Source organism: Sceloporus occidentalis, unplaced genomic scaffold (genome assembly GCF_023333645.1).
Source record: "Sceloporus occidentalis isolate IW3139 unplaced genomic scaffold, rSceOcc1.0.p SCAF_3, whole genome shotgun sequence".
Taxonomy (NCBI): domain Eukaryota; kingdom Metazoa; phylum Chordata; class Lepidosauria; order Squamata; family Phrynosomatidae; genus Sceloporus; species Sceloporus occidentalis.
Window position 1 is genome coordinate 232,080,389 of NW_028316983.1, and position 15,601 is coordinate 232,095,989.

At 41.8% G+C, this 15,601-nt stretch overlaps 2 protein-coding genes across 2 annotated transcripts in view; one reads left to right on the plus strand and one right to left on the minus strand.

Annotated features, from left to right (window-relative positions):
- TAF2 (TATA-box binding protein associated factor 2) overlaps positions 1-12,802 on the minus strand; it is an 83,365-nt gene extending 70,563 nt beyond the window's left edge. Inside the window, exons 1-3 of the mRNA XM_089517879.1 lie at positions 10,728-12,802; positions 8,678-8,731; positions 6,524-6,684 (exon numbers count right to left, since the gene is read on the minus strand). Coding sequence (XP_089374005.1) covers positions 6,524-6,684; positions 8,678-8,731; positions 10,728-10,784 — 272 coding nt within the window. The 5' untranslated portion in view covers positions 10,785-12,802. The remainder of the gene's footprint in view (positions 1-6,523; positions 6,685-8,677; positions 8,732-10,727) is intronic.
- A 414-nt stretch (positions 12,803-13,216) lies between these two features.
- On the plus strand, positions 13,217-15,313 carry LOC149317602 (uncharacterized). The gene is made up of 3 exons (XM_089517880.1): positions 13,217-13,367; positions 13,809-13,848; positions 13,957-15,313. The coding sequence occupies exons 2-3, from the start codon at positions 13,813-13,815 to the stop codon at positions 14,545-14,547; spliced, it is 627 nt and encodes a 208-aa protein (XP_089374006.1). The 5' UTR covers positions 13,217-13,367; positions 13,809-13,812; the 3' UTR covers positions 14,548-15,313.
- Positions 15,314-15,601: the final 288 nt, after the last annotated feature.

Below are 15,601 nucleotides of genomic sequence, written 5' to 3' on the forward strand. Positions count from 1 at the left end.
GTACCAGTATTATCAAGCTTGAAATAAATCAAGAAATCCAGCTATTAAAATGAAGGAGAGATTTGTATTTTCCCCTTTGATTTAATTACTTATGTTTCCCTCATAGTTATTTTATAATATGCCCAACATGAGCACCACCAACCAGGTTCAAATGTAAACAAACAAGCACAGTATTTTCTTTGTATGCCAATCAACCACCCTCTTCAAAGTATCAGTTGCTAGGGTACTGTACAATAAAAGGGGTTGAAGCAAATAAAAACCTCAGAGAAGTGAGACATGACCGAATTTTAAAACTTTCCTTCCATTACTCATTCCTTTTCACCACACACTCAATAAGCTGAATTATGGTATTTTTAAACATATACATATATAGTAAATCTCAAGAGGCTGAACAGATTATTCAGAGATAGTTCATAGATTGCAGAATCTTAAAACCTGCGGTACAGATCCCCTATGTACTACCTTTTAGGAAAAGCATTCTGGAATGCTTACTAAGAACAGGAACCCATTCATACAATACAATTATAGCACTATTATTCCAATTTAACTGCCATGGTTCTGCCCTATGAAGACATAAAAACTGCAGATTAGGGAAAGGCATTTAGAATTCTCAGCCAGCATGCTCCGGGTCTCACAGGATGGAATTATGGCAGTAAACATGGAATAATAGTGCTATAATTGTGTAGTATGAAAGGTGCCCAAATCTAGTTTAACTTTCAACCTTTGAAAATGCTGTGTCTGGAGTCGTCTGGTTGAGACGGCAGGATGCCCAGTTGTGAAAAATAAAGCTCATCATTTTACAACCCCCAAATCGTGATCCGTAAGGGGTTTCAGTCCAAAGAAACCCTGGAAATTGGCACTCCAAGAAGAGTAAAGATGATTGGGTCTTGGCAGAGACCCAGTTTCCCCTTTATCCAGAGCTGTGGAGGTGTCTCTGAAAAGGGAGAAGAGGACTGAAGAGCAACCAAGATTGCACTTGGGTATTCCTAGGGGTGCAAGTTCAGCCTTCTACCTTTTAAAAATACTGTAATTAACAGACTGAAGCAAATCTGATAAAATAAATATCATTTACTTCAAGAACTTCTCACAGCAATGGAAATAACAAAGGAGAAACTGTGGGGAGATAATCGGAAAATAATGGACAGGAGAGAAAACATCTGTGAAACAGGATGGTGACATAGGAGAGGTTGAGAGAGGCTTGCAAGAAAGAAAATGCTGTGTCTGATGTAATAATAATACGTTTTATTAATAATACGTTTTATTTATAGACCGCTATTCCGCAATGATCATAGTGGTGTACAGTAAAAATTGCAATAGAATACAATACAAAATACACAGTGACAGTTAAAGGAGGGAGGGGCTTCGTCCTTCAGGCTGTCCCTGATGTTGCTGGGTCTGCCTGATCACTCCCTCTGAGGCCAAGATGACAGTTAATGAGGGAGGGGCCTCTTCCTTCAGGCTGTCCCTGATGTTGCTGGGTCTGCCTGATCGCTCCCTCTGAGGCTGAGATGACAGTTTGTAAAATGTAAAATTATCAGTTTGCTTGAGAGTTTTAGTTATTCCCGGATCAAACATCCTACACAGAATTTTCATCATTTCCTCACATCTTCACAAATGCAGTGGAGTAATTATATATTTAGCACCAAAATATAGTCATAACTGCCAATGCTAGCTTATCTGAACGAATCAAAAGTCAGTTCCAACAACTTAATCACATCTGGAAAAATATGAGCTCAGATGCTGGTATTTCTGGTGGAATAGAGCTACAGCATTACCCTCACTTGATAAAGAAACAGAATAATAAGAGGATGCTCTTAGAATCTATGAATGTTTGTGTTGATCACAGAGTCGACTTCTAAGATAAACAAGACTAAAACCATTCAAGTGCTGGGGGCCAATATATTACATTCATGGTGACAAATCTTCACAAGATGCATTCCAAGAGTCTGTATTTGTTTTGAGAATGTCCTCAGGGGCAGTCCAATTGTTTTTTTTAAAAAAATTACGGTGATGTGCTTAAGGCTACAAAGGCACTAATGACTCTTATATTGATGGAAGTGTTACAGTAGTCTCAATGACTGGTAAATAGCATATCTGACCACCACTGCCACCTACAGATTCAGGCTCAGTAGTGTAATTCAAGCCTAGGGAAGACGAGATAGAGTGCTATCCTTCCACTTGCTTTCACTGCAATTTAGCACCTAGCAGAAAAAGAGACTATACTATCAACATCAGAGGGAAGACAAAGGCCTGAAAGAGATAGGCAGAAAGCTCCAGCTTTGTGCTGTGTTGGGAGCAAGGCATGCTGACAACACATGGCTCAAAAGCAGCCAGAAGCCATGCTGGGAGTGCACCTGGTCAGGAATGTGCCAGACCAAAATGAGCAACAAAAAGCTGCTCCTCTGGCATCCTGTTTGGGACCACAGTGGTGGCCCACTTTCAGAGTGGGCCATCCGGCTGCCATGGTCCTGGGCCAATTGGGGATCAATCAAAGCTGGAGTGGCCAGAGGCCGCTCCAAGTTGTCAGTGTGCTTCGCCCCAAAAGGTCTATATCATCTGGATATTAAATGGCACCAAACTGTTAAAAGTGGTATCATGCAGATGCCGCATTGAGTAGTCACATTATATTTTAGGACTTTCTTTCCAGGCAAATATGATAACCCAGCATCATGTTTGGCTGGCATGTGTCATAACCATGTCACTAACCTCATGGAGCAGGGTGTACAGCTCAGTAGCAAAACACAACACTTGGCATACAGACGTCCCAAAGTCAATGCCTGTTATCTCTAGTGACAGTACCTGAGTGACATGCTCCACTAACTGTTACATTCTTAAAAGGATTTTGGAATGTTAGTCTAAGTTTGTTTTCATCAACCAGACACTAAAGCATTAGATGTGCCAAAAGCTGATTAAAAAGTTATTTATACTTTATAACACTTGTTTATTGTAGCATATACCTGAAGGTAAAGCCTATTACCACAAGTCAGTAAAAGTATAATTCTAAAATAAGTCCAACTGAGCTCAATGGACTTTACTCCCAGGCACACTGGCAATGGATTGCAGCCCAAATGAATGAAGTTCTAGTAAAACAGACTAATTAGCTGTCCATTTTTTTTCCAGAATCAAGCCCAAATAAATGACTTATAAAGCAATTCTTAATTTATACCTTAATGGGCTTTCTTTCTTTAAATCTTTTATTGATTACGGAATATGAGCACCAAAAATTAACAGACGTTTCCACTTCAACATTCATTTCAGGGGTATTCATTTAAAGCTACTTTAATGTAAATATGATACAGGCATTTTCTGCCTCTGATTATCACCGCAGGGACAGTTTCCCATATGTTTGTGTTTAGATGGTGCTTATGGTTAGATACTAAATACCAGTGGATTCGCACACAGGAACAGACCACATTTTATGTAGTGAAAGGCAGAGTCTGTACACTAGAAAATAAAATTTCATACAAACCATTATTTATTTTGTTCAGATTTAAGTTGTCGCAGCTCAAATGTTTCTCACAGTAAGAAACATTTCCTATCTATTCCAAGGGCCCTTGAAATACATTATATATACAGTTAAATTAGACATTTTACTGATATATTGATAACTGGAATATAAGTAGGTGTGCCTCAGGCGTACAGATCTGGAATTATATCCTTTTGTCATATATCCAGTTATGTTTAACACTGAAGATCTTCATGATCTCCTGACTTAGATGATCAGTCTGATCAAAATTAGTACCAGTCTGTTAGGAATATCTCTTTGAATGCTCAGGTCAGAGCATAACAGCTAGGCAAGGTATGTTTGTATGAATCAAAATGTACTTTAGTCAAAGATACTATACGGTAAGAGAAATTAGTCTAACTATTCTTGCAGAAGGTTTTGATTGTGAACAAACTGAAAATGTTCTCCCCAGTTTGTTTTACATTTGGAATTTCAAAAGCATGGGGATGGGAGGAGTTACACCAGAATTCAGTTGGTCCACTCCACTTCACAGTCCATTATGTGACAGTACATTACATGGGCAGTTGCACTTTTCTAGGGTCATGCAATTATAGCAAAGGTAGGAAGATGAAGTTCTCTGAGAGGAGAAGCTGCTAGTTCTGAGCAATCCATTTCACCTACACCAGACTTCTGAAAAAGGGGAAGGGAGGGCAGATATCCACAGAACTGAGCACTATGGGTAGGCTAGCTTGGACAATGCTCTGCACCATGGGACAGGCAATTGTTTAAACCAAGCTTTCAAGACTAAACTGGCTCCAAGGACTCCCCTAGAAGCCATGGAAAGGGGGAAACAATTTGCTTAGAGTCAGTAGCCTTCCTCTCCTAACAACCTCCTTTTCATGCCTTTGTTGCCACAGCATCTGTGGCCTTTTTCTTAAACGAGTATAGTTACCCAATATGACATATTTATTTAGGATCTCAGCCTTAAATTGTTTTATTATCCTGAAAAACTATAATTTTAGCTACTTGAACAGTTTCTACTACCCATTTAATACTTAATAAAGAATTATAGACCTATTCTGCTACTAAGTAACAACTATAAGAAAAGCAGGAAATAAATCCAATAACTAAATAAAAATTTGAAAGAGGCATATACAGCTCAACAATATTGATTGATACTCTCATTTATTTTAAATCAAGAACTACCATAGCAACAGAAATAACCAATCATTTCAGCAAGCAGTGGGACTCACAATTCAGGCTCCAAATTCCAAAAATCAATTTAGATCACATATTTATGGTGGCAGACACATATTAAAGTGAAGCATCAGAAGTGAAAAGGGATCTTGACAGAATAAAGGTGAACTGTGACTAAATGTAAGAGTGCTTATTAACAGTCATTGATACTTCCCCTCTGCATATACATTTTGTCCATGTTTTTCCAAGTGGCAGGTAAGACAGAATTCCCATTTCTTTAGACTGCTAATTTCCCATTAAAGTACTTTAGACTGCCTACTCCTGCAAATGTGCAACCGAAGGCTGGCAAATCGAAAGCAACCTCCATTGCGCACATTATAAGGAAGAATATCCAACTAGGAGGAAGAACCAAATAATGGAGCAAAGGCCATGCTGTGCTCATCCAAGAAAGGAACACTGAGGAAATTATACTGACAGCATCAAAAGCATGAAACATGACTACAATGGTACACTCATGGCATCAACATTCTTAAATAAAACTGTCCGAATAAAATGTCTATCAAAACCTCAATAATCAAAATTGATATCCATAGCAAGATACCTTTGCTGAACAAGAAGTGTTTGGGATGTTTTGGCTTTTTGTTTTTGATTTTTTTGGCATCACATTACCAAACTAAGACACAAGTTTCCAATAACAAAGAGGACACTGTCAGTACATTCAAGAGCAACAGTATAGAGCAGAGGAGAAAAATAATAGGTTAAGGCAGATTTTTCTAAACTGTATACGGTATGTAGCAGCATGCAACCTCAATCACCCCAAACTTCAAGATGGGTGTTTGTCAAAGGGTGGAAGAAGGGGAGGAGTCGGGTTGGGGTCCCACACCTGAAGATGCCAAGCAAGAGGACCCTGGCAGAGATGCTGAGGACGGGCGGGTGTTAGCCCAAGGGGAAACAGCTGGGCAGGGGGCGGGGACCGGGGAGGAGTCAGGGTTGGAGGATAGAAAAGAGGAGGGAAAGGGTGACCCCGGGGAGGGGAAGCAGAAGTGGATGCTAAGTGTGGAGTTGGAGAGAGGTTACGAAGAGGAGATTACAGCCCGAGTGAGGGACGCCTAGTCGGCAGAAATAGGATGTCAGTATTTGCAGGGCCGAGGTGAAGGAGGCGGGTGTGGTAGCGAGCGAGACCACCCGATGGAGGGTTTCTTCACCACTCGGGTTCACCCCTTGATGCTGGAAGAAACCGGTGGGCCATTCCAAGCCTGACCTGTGATTGGCCAAGAACCTCGCTTGCTCTGGGATATATGAGGAAGGTGTTGGCCTGCTGACAGGGGCTCTAGAGTCAAGATAGTTAGAAAGACAGGGCCTGATGCAGAAGGCGCAATCCCTGAATCAGAGGCTGGGCAGAAGTTATAAGCGGACGGTGAAGTAACGAGTCCTTTTTCCTGTTTCCCATTTGGGTTTTGTTAAAGTTGGAATAAAGAAAGTTGAGCATCTGTAAGTGTCTTCCACTCTTTATATCATGGATTCCCACCCTCAACCTTCACCCATAGGAGTGGTCATGGGCCCGGCAACAGTGTTATAACTGGTGTTTCAGTCTGCAGTATCTGGAGTATGTAAAACTTGAGAAAGCTAACCTAAGGTACCCGGTACAGAAACATGGGCAATGCCTAAAGCACAGTATGTGAAGTCCCAAAACTTGCAAACCCTCACCTGCAAAATTCAGTGCTTTAAAATCCATTTGCATGTTATGTGTATCATATTCTTTGGAATCAACAAGGCAGTAACAAACCGTATAACAAATATTCACCTCAATTCAGGGTCCAATTCAAATTTTAGGATTAAAGAGACAGATAACATTTCTAGACAGATTACCCATTTACTTACTGTTTAGACTCATTATGACAAACTTCCAGTGTAGGATCATTGTAAATGAAAGCAGCTTCCAGGTCATTAACCCTCACTCTGTATATTCTGCATTGTTTACTGTTCAGCTTGATCCTGTTCAAGTTTGCAACTGTTGGAAATATTGTCAGCTCCACATAACCCTATAGAGATTTAAAAGAAAAACGTCAAGAAAATATATACATCATACAATCAATATGTTTTAACACAAAACAACTTTTTAATAAAACTGAATTATAACCTCAAAAGTAAGTTATTTCTATAACATCTGAATGGTTAAGGGCATACCAGATTCATTCCACTGATTGGTTTCTCTCCCTCCCCCAGTTGGCTTTTGTCACTAAGGGCCTGAACAGACAGGCCAAAATAAAGCTGCTTCGGGTTACTTGGGAGGTATGCTGTTTAAATGCTGCATGTGTCCTAAGAGACAAGAAGCTGCACCAAAGTTGTGCTCCAGCCCTTAGGACACATGCAGCATTTAAAAAGCATACCTCCAAAGTGGCCTGAGACAGCTTTATTTTGCCTTGCCTGTTTGGGCCGCAAGTTCACCTACTTACCCCCAGTTTCAGGAGCTTACAAAATCCTATAGATGGGGAGGAACCAAAAAACTCCAAACCTGCCAAGTTGGTAGGGTAAATCTTACATTTACTTTATGGTACAAAGGTTTAGCTGTATGCTGCATGTTTAACCCTTTGTATGTCTCTTGGAGGTGCAGAGGAAATGTTATAGAAACCATTAAGTTCCTGCTATGGTGACTATTATTTTTTCAGGTTTACCTCTGTCTCCATATCAGTCACGTCAAGAGAGGTAAACCTGTGGTCTTCCAAAATCAAGCTACAGCATTGCCACTTAGTGACTGCAGGTCAGATTGATGGTAAAGAAGAGAAGGATTGGAAAAATGGTAAAAGCTATTCTATCATATTTTCCATTACCCATGGGGGTCTTTTGTTTTCAACGCATTCCTTCCACCAAGCATTCAGGAAAGGTCAATTATTTCCCAAGACCTTTCTCTAAAGCCACACTAGACTGTAGAGTTAACATAATTAAATAATATAAAATCATCATATATTTAGCCAGCTATATAACCATATATCAGCAACTAACAATATATCTTACTTGCTTAATGTATATAACCAACATGCATTCCCCCTTTAAAGGTAATACAAAGCAGTTTCTACCCACCATACCAGCTAATGGGAACAATGTATCATATCATCATGAATCTATAGCTATGTACTGTGCAACTATATAAATCAAAACCATACATATGTCAACAAACATATCAAGAGTTCTACATAAAGCATCAGATGACCAGGTTTGTATCAATTCTGTATCAGTTAGCACACCTATCAGTTAACTCACATATGAATCACATATATATCAGAATACCTGATGCAATGTTCCATGTGAAACCATACAGTTTATACTGTGCGTAAGAGCAATGAAGAACCAAATTGCAGTGCAGTGAAATATTTCTTATAATGGAAAATACAGTTACAGCTTAGGTTTGCTTGGGAGCGGAGTCTGGGAGTAGCGTCTCCATGACAAATGCCTCGGCTCCATCCCAGGGCAGCATGATGTGCACTGCATGGCACGCAGTGTTACGGCGCTTCTCCGGCGCTGCATACATATGATGCAGGAGTGCCACAGAAGGACCGCCACCAAGCCGCAGATATTGCGCTCTTTGCAGGGCGCAAAAAGGAGCCACTTTTAGCACCCTGCAAAGGCCACATCGGGGCCACAGTGTGCAGTTGCTGCGATCCTGATCTGGCTGTAACAGGGTCAGCTCCAGGCCACCCCTTCGGGACTATGAGTACAGCTCCTAAGTAATCCCACCGAAAGAGATTTTAACATAGATTTTCACTATATGCCAGTCATACAGGAACATGGGAGATAATTTTATACCTGCCAAAACTATTTCACAATTTAGTTCAAGACTGTCTAATCTCACTGGCAGTGACTCTCTAGGCTTCTGGCACTGGCCATCACCCAAGCCTTTTAACTGGAGATTCCAGGAACTCAAAGTCCGCTATGGGCCTCTGTCCACCATTATTTCATAATAGAGCACAGGACCTCCTGCATATGAAGACTGTGCTCTACTCCTGGGCTATAATCCCTCCGAGAAAATATACTTACAACAACAGATTTTCTCTGGAAATTTATGTTGTTTATACAAACCACCTGATGGGTTGTGCTGGGAAGAAAAAAGAGAGAAAAGGTAATCAAGGATCTTTTGCTATAAAAAACCCAGTTATTGTTAGCCCACCTTCCTGCCTGCATTCACATGTCACGTAATAGTTGTCAAACATGGCTCTTGAAAAGTACATCTCCGAAAAGTATCTAAGTAAAGTTGGACAGTGTTTTCATAACTGATTCATTTTAAACAACAGCTTAGGTTAAATAGAGAACATCTTAATTTGCAGCTCATTCATTACTACAAGAAATATAGGGGATTCCTTGACAATCTAAACATATAGAAAATATTGCATCGGCATTAACTGAAACTGTTCATTGTATCAGTGGTGCTTATGTGAATCAAAAAATGTCAATATGTTTACCATTCTGTCCTACATAGCTTTGAAATGTACAACTGATGTTGATAGCAGCTTTTCCCTGGGAGGGTCAAAAAGCAATTTCAGGATTGGTCTTTGGGAAAACTTTCATTTGGATTTGGAGAACCTCTCTCCTGTGCCAATCCTGAACATTAAACTGCAATCACAATTTCATATAGTGCCTAGTAGTTTAGCCCCAAGTCCTTAATAGTTTCCATTGTGCTTCCCACTTTGTGGCACAACAAGATGTAGAGTTCTGCTTCTAAAGCAGACTTCTATTCTGCTCTGTCTCAGGGCTGTGGAACATCTGGAGTTCCAGATGCTACTGGACTGCAATTTCCAGCCAACGTCAATTATGAAATTATGGAGCTACAAGCCAACATCTGGAAGGCAATGAGTTTCCCATCCCTGTTCTACACTAAATATGCTGAAGTCCAGGCACAATACAAGGTGTTGGTTATCACCTATAAAGCCCTACATGGCTTGGGCCCGAGTTACTTGAGGGACCACATCTTCCCCTACGAGCCGCTACGCACACTCAGAACATCCAGTAAGAACTTATTGGAAACTCCATAGTCCAAATACATCTCCTCTTCCCAAAGGGCCTTTATAATAATGGCCCCGCGGATCTGGAACAGCCTTCCGGAGGAGCTCCGTCTCATGACCTCTTTGGAAACCGTACTCTTTTGCCAATCGTCCCCCCCCCCCCCCGAGGAGTGATGTCTACATGACCAATATGCCTGCCAACAATGATATTCTGTCTTACCCCTGGATGTTGGATGCTGTAGCATCGTTGTATTTTACTGATGTTTGTATAGATGTACCATTTTGTGTCTTTATAGTGTATTGTATTGCATTGTATGTATTGATTTTAGTAGTCTGTAACCCCATTTCGATCCTTTGGGAGAGGCGGGGAAACACAAATACATTTTTATTATTTTATATTATTATTATTAATAAATTCTAGGAGATCCCAGATTAATTAAGAGTAATCTACAAAAAAATACTCCAGTTCAATTTGTATGAGGACTGTGCTAAATATTTTCTTCACACACAAAGCTAATTTTAGAAATCTAAATCAAGTACATTAATAAATACAGGTTGAGTCTCTCTTACCGGAATTCTGAAATGTAAAATACTTCAAAATCCAAAATTGTCCACATGGGTGTCTGACATAGTGACACCCTTGCTTTCTGATGGCTCAATGTACAGCAACTTTGTGTATTAAATTACCTTCAGGTTACATGTATAAGGTGTATAGAAAACATACATACACTTCATATTTAGATTTGGGTCTCATCGCCAGAGTATCTCACTATGCAAATAAAAATATTCTAAAATAAAATTTAAAAAATCCCAAACACTTCTGGTCTCAAGCATTTTGGGTAAGGAGGACTCAATCTGAATTAGAAATAAAGGATGCAGTCTCTCACATCAGTACAGAATTGATTTACCGATTATAACTGCTTATTAAAATATAAATCCCAACAGGTTTCCAGATTTCCTATATTATCAGCAAGTGGTTGCATTTTTGACACTGAAGGCCTACTCTTACTCAAGGGTTACAGTTTTTAAAACATCTGAGTATTTAAAAAGCAAACCATAGTCACAAGAAAAAAATAAGAAGGTACTTATAATTTATATGGTCTTGGGCTCTCGAATCCCTTATCTCCTTTCTTCCTGTTCATCATGAATTGCAACCCTGGATCTTGGTGAAGATCAAAGACACATCATCACCACCATCTTCATTAGAAGTCTTTCCACTGATACTTCTTTTCTTAGCAAGAATCTTCTCACCAAATATCTTTCAATTATCTTCGCTATCTTCAAACAATGCAAACTGATGTCCAAAGAGAAAGCATTATGCATTTACAAAACAGTTTCATCTACGTGGCCTTCAAGAAAATGGCAACAGATTTCCCCAAACGTGAAAACTAGTGATGCTGGTCTCTTAATCTGGGATAGTCATGTAGTATATGCAGCTATTTCAGTGCAACCTGTTGACAGTTTGTGAGGTAGCAGAACATGTATAAAGAGAGTTTCTCCCATCCAGGTTAAGGGATGACACTTTTTGCAGAGCCTGGAGTTTCTATGAGTTTCCAAACCAAACTGTGCAGATTTTTTTTTCTGTCAGAATTCAGTGATGTAGTTAAAAAAAAGTCCTTGGAGGAGGGATCAGCCTCAGAGGCATGTGCCTGATCTGAAGATGTGCTTCTGAAATAAGGGCCGGTTACTGGTGATACGTGTCCCTGGAGAAAGCACCTAAAGCAAATACAGGATAACTAATGATATCTAGTTATAAGTTACCATCACATAGCTCTGAATTATAGAGTCTAGAACAAGTACTGGCTATTGTCGGTGCTCTTTTTCATATGAGAGAACAACAGGCACAACACGGAAAGTCCTCCTGGCCTGATCTGTCAGGGAACATCTGGCTTACTGAAGAAGCATTAAGCATTACTGTACTGACTTTTCTTTTGGTGAAGCACAGTTCCTGCCAAGGTTTCTGGGAAGACTCTAGCGTTGCTCAGCTCAAAGTAGCATTAATATTTTTTTGTATGGAAGCAGCATAGAACAGAAGTTACTTTGGTAAGGAGAAGGCAAGGACAAAAATAAAACTGGGGCTGAGGAACGTCAAGCCAGTTTAATCAGCACTAACTTCTTATTGAGAACAGGAAAACTGGGGAGAGGGGAAGTGTTTTATACCACACTGGCTTAAAGAGAAAACTAAAACTAAGGCTGAGGAAGTTCAAGACAGAATGGGGTTAGATTAAGAGTAGCACTGGCTTCTTATTAGAGCAGTAGACAACAGGAATACTTTTGTGGGGGGAGCTGTTTCATAAGATACTGGATCAAGAGTACTTAGTTTGGAGTAGGGGAAGCAAAGTTAAGAGTAGCACTAACTTCTTGTTTAAACAGCAGCAAAGAAGTACTTGGGGGGCAGTTTCATAGGATGCTGCCTTAAATGATGTTGTACAAAGAGAGAGAGAGAGAGAGAGAGAGAGAAGTAGAAGTGGGGCTGAGGAAGGAAGGTCAGGCTACAAGGGGCGGTGGGGGGCTTTCAAAGCCAAACGTTATATTCTTACTGAAGCAGTACAAGAGAGGTACTGTGTGTGTGTGTGTTTGGGGGGGAGGCCGTTTCATAGGATACTGGCTCAAAACACGTTGTACAAAAAAAGGAGAAGAGTAAAGCGGTGGGAGACTTCTAGGGGCTCTCCAAGCGAAACCTGATATTGAGGGAAAGAGGGGTTTTCTTCTCCCTGGAGAGTAGCCTTATTATAAGAGGTACTTTATTGGAGGGGAGGGGGCCTGTTTCATAGGATACTGGCTCAAAATAGAGACAAAGCACAACGGGGGCTGAGGCTGCAAAGGGCGGCGGAGGGCCTCCAGGGGCTCCCAAAGTGAGGGTTTGTATTGAGAAAAGGGGTTGCTGCTGCTGCTGCTGCTGTTCTGGAGGCAGGGTCTGCCTCTCTCCAGTCAGAGGCGCTGGAAAGGGGGAGGCTGAGGGTCGTTCTCTCCAGAAGCTCCGGCTGCGCGACAAACGGGGAGACTCGGACTCGGTTCGGAAGAGAATCCTCCGCGAAAAAGAAGCTGCCTTCGCCGCCTTTCCCTCCAACAGACGCGGAGCCTCTTTCACAGACCCGCTGCTCTTTCGAATTCGGAGGCGGCGGCGGCCGCCATTTTGATTGCGACCCGCGACCTTTGACCTCGCGTCGCCGTCGGTTCAAAGGTCAACGTCGCGTCGTTGTAGTTTTTTACGTATCTGCTTGCGGCCTCCTCCTCCTCCTCACACAGCTTTCTTGTCTGTGTGCGTGTGTGTGTGTGTGTATATATATATATATATATATATATATATATATAAGCTCAATTTAGGACTCGCCTCAAAGGGTTAAGGAACGAAGGATAAAGGAGTTGAAAGAAAATTAAACGTTTGGAATTGTGGCGCGCATGCGCACCAAAAAGAGATCGCGGGGGTTTGAAGGAACAAGGGTACGCATGCGCACCAAAGGAGGGAACGCGCGCGCTTTCCGCCGGACGTCTGAAGCAGCTAAGGTGCGCATGCGTGGCAAATAAGAGGGCGGTTTCCGTGACGTCTACCTTGTGAGGAGCAAGAGTGCGCATGCGTAGCAAAACGAGGAAACGGGCTCCTTAGTGTGGGTGGGGAGGGGAAGCAGAGGTACGCATGCGCATCGAACGATACGCTTGTTTTCTGGTGTGAGGCAAGAGTCCGCGCCGAACGAGGGGAAAGTTTCCGCTTTGTGGAGAGAGCAGAGGTACGCATGCGCTGTATGCGAGAGGACCGTTTCCTTGGCGCGTGGAAGCAGAAGCGCGCATGCGCCCAGAGAAGTTTCTGGTTTCGGTTGGGCGCTTTTTGGCGCCGTTTTTAGGATGGCGGTGTGTTAGGGAGGAAGGGAGGGGACTTATTTCGCGCTTGTGTGAATCTGGATGGAAACGGGCAGCAAGAGAGCCAGCCTCCAGCGCTGCCAGTTTCCAGGGAACCCAGCGGGTTCCAGCTGTTTCTGGTCATTTTCTGGGGCTTTTGGATAATTTTAGTCTTTTCGAAGCAGCCTTCGGAGTTTTATCGGGGGAATTCTGGGGAATTAGCTCAACAATTTTGGGTAACTGCGCTTTGAGTTTATGGCTGTGCCCTGCGTTGCTCTCTTAGCACTTAGCCTAACCTAGCTGCTTAGCTGTGCCTTTCTCTTCCCAAACAGAAGAATGGACCGCTTTGTCACGAAGAAATCTAAATCCGAGGTAAGACTCAGAAACAAGATCCTGAAGAGGAGTCCCACAAGACTTTGAACACGCTTTGGCTCCTAGGATTGCGTGGGTAGCCCCTGATGGCTATTTTCTCCCTCGCAGGAAGGCCCTTCGAGAACCGGCCCCTCAGGAGCTACTACTCCAAGAAAGCAGAGGAGAAAGCAGCCAGGCGATAGCAGCAGCCTTCCTGAAGAGCCAGAGGCCCTGTGTAGCCCTTGCGGGAAAAGCAAAAAGGGCAAAGGCTATTTCAGGAAGTTTTCGCCCAAGTGGCTCAAGGAGCCCGAATTCCAAGGATGGCTGGAGAAATCCGCCAAGAAGTCCGGAGGCCACGAACTGGCCCATTGCCGGGCGTGTGGCGTCCACATCACAGCCCACAGGAGCGACATCCACAAACACGGTTTGACCAGGAAACACGCCCTTCGTATGAGAAAGATGAAAGAAAGCGCCGATCTGCGAGAAACGGCCGCCCAGGCAATTCTCCAGCAGCAAAAGAGCGCAGAGGCGGCGCTGGCTGGCTTCTTAGCTGAGCAGAATTGGCCTTTGCGAGCGATGGACGCTCTGCTCGAACTCCTTCCGAATATGCTCCCCGACTCAAAGATAGCTCAGGCGTTAAATAAAGAAGCCGTAATGTCTTTGGTGGCTGCCAAAAAAGACACAGATGTTCCAGGTTCAAACCCTCGCCAGCCGCGTTGAAAGCAAAGAGTCGGAAATAGGTTTACCTTACGTTAATCAACAAAACCAAAGGGTTATTACTGTTATTTTTATAAGACTGATGTCTAATTTTTGTTACTTTGTTAAGACTGGTTTTTATTTCAAAATTGTGTAACTTGAGATGACATTTTTTCCCCTTGAAAGTAACACACATCGGTCAGTGAGGTAAATTGTAAGCATAATAAACCTTATCCAAAATCCAGTTTCAATTCTCATGAAGCCCAATTGTTCAGGTTGAAAACATACAAGCAATGACGTTTATTTGTAATGTGTTAGGCGTTTGCATTGTATGTTAGCCTGTTATCATTCATTGTTGTGCTGTTGTGTATAAAACAATGTTGCATTGCTTTTAAAGCAATTTCATGTTGTTGATATATCCTAATAATGGGTTGTTGTTTTTAAATTATCCAACCATTTAAATCTAATTCCACCTTGTTGCCATAACTTGCTATGTGACAAGATTTTACAATAAATGCAATAAAAGAGGGGTTAAAATCATAGCGATTTACAATTGTATCCCAATGTTACAGTAACTCTCACATCATACATTATTACTGAAACTTTCACAACATGAAAGGGAAAAAAGTCTCATACTATTTAATTTATTTGAAACAAGTCGGACCACAAAGACCGCCAGCCAAATGGAGGAAGGGCTGACACCAAATTCGTGTTAACATAAGTGGGAATCACGTTGTTTTTCAATGGTAATTTTGAGAGTTGAAATAAATTACAATTGTTTTTTATTGAATTATGTTTATTTGCAAAAGATCTACCATATTAACATTACAGGGATTTTGACTGAATATTCTGGGTAATATTGGGGAATTCCAGGGATTTTGGTAAAACATTCTGGTGAATGTCTTTGAGGCTTGTTGGCAACAATGCCTATTTCGTGCTTGTATAAAAGCTTGAGGGAAACAGCCCATAGATACCCTTCATTAGTACCTAGGCTACAGTTCCTATGATTCCCTGCCTGAAGGTGGAAGTTGTAGGCTCCATGTACCCCATAAGACTAAACCTGAGTTAGCTCTTAGAA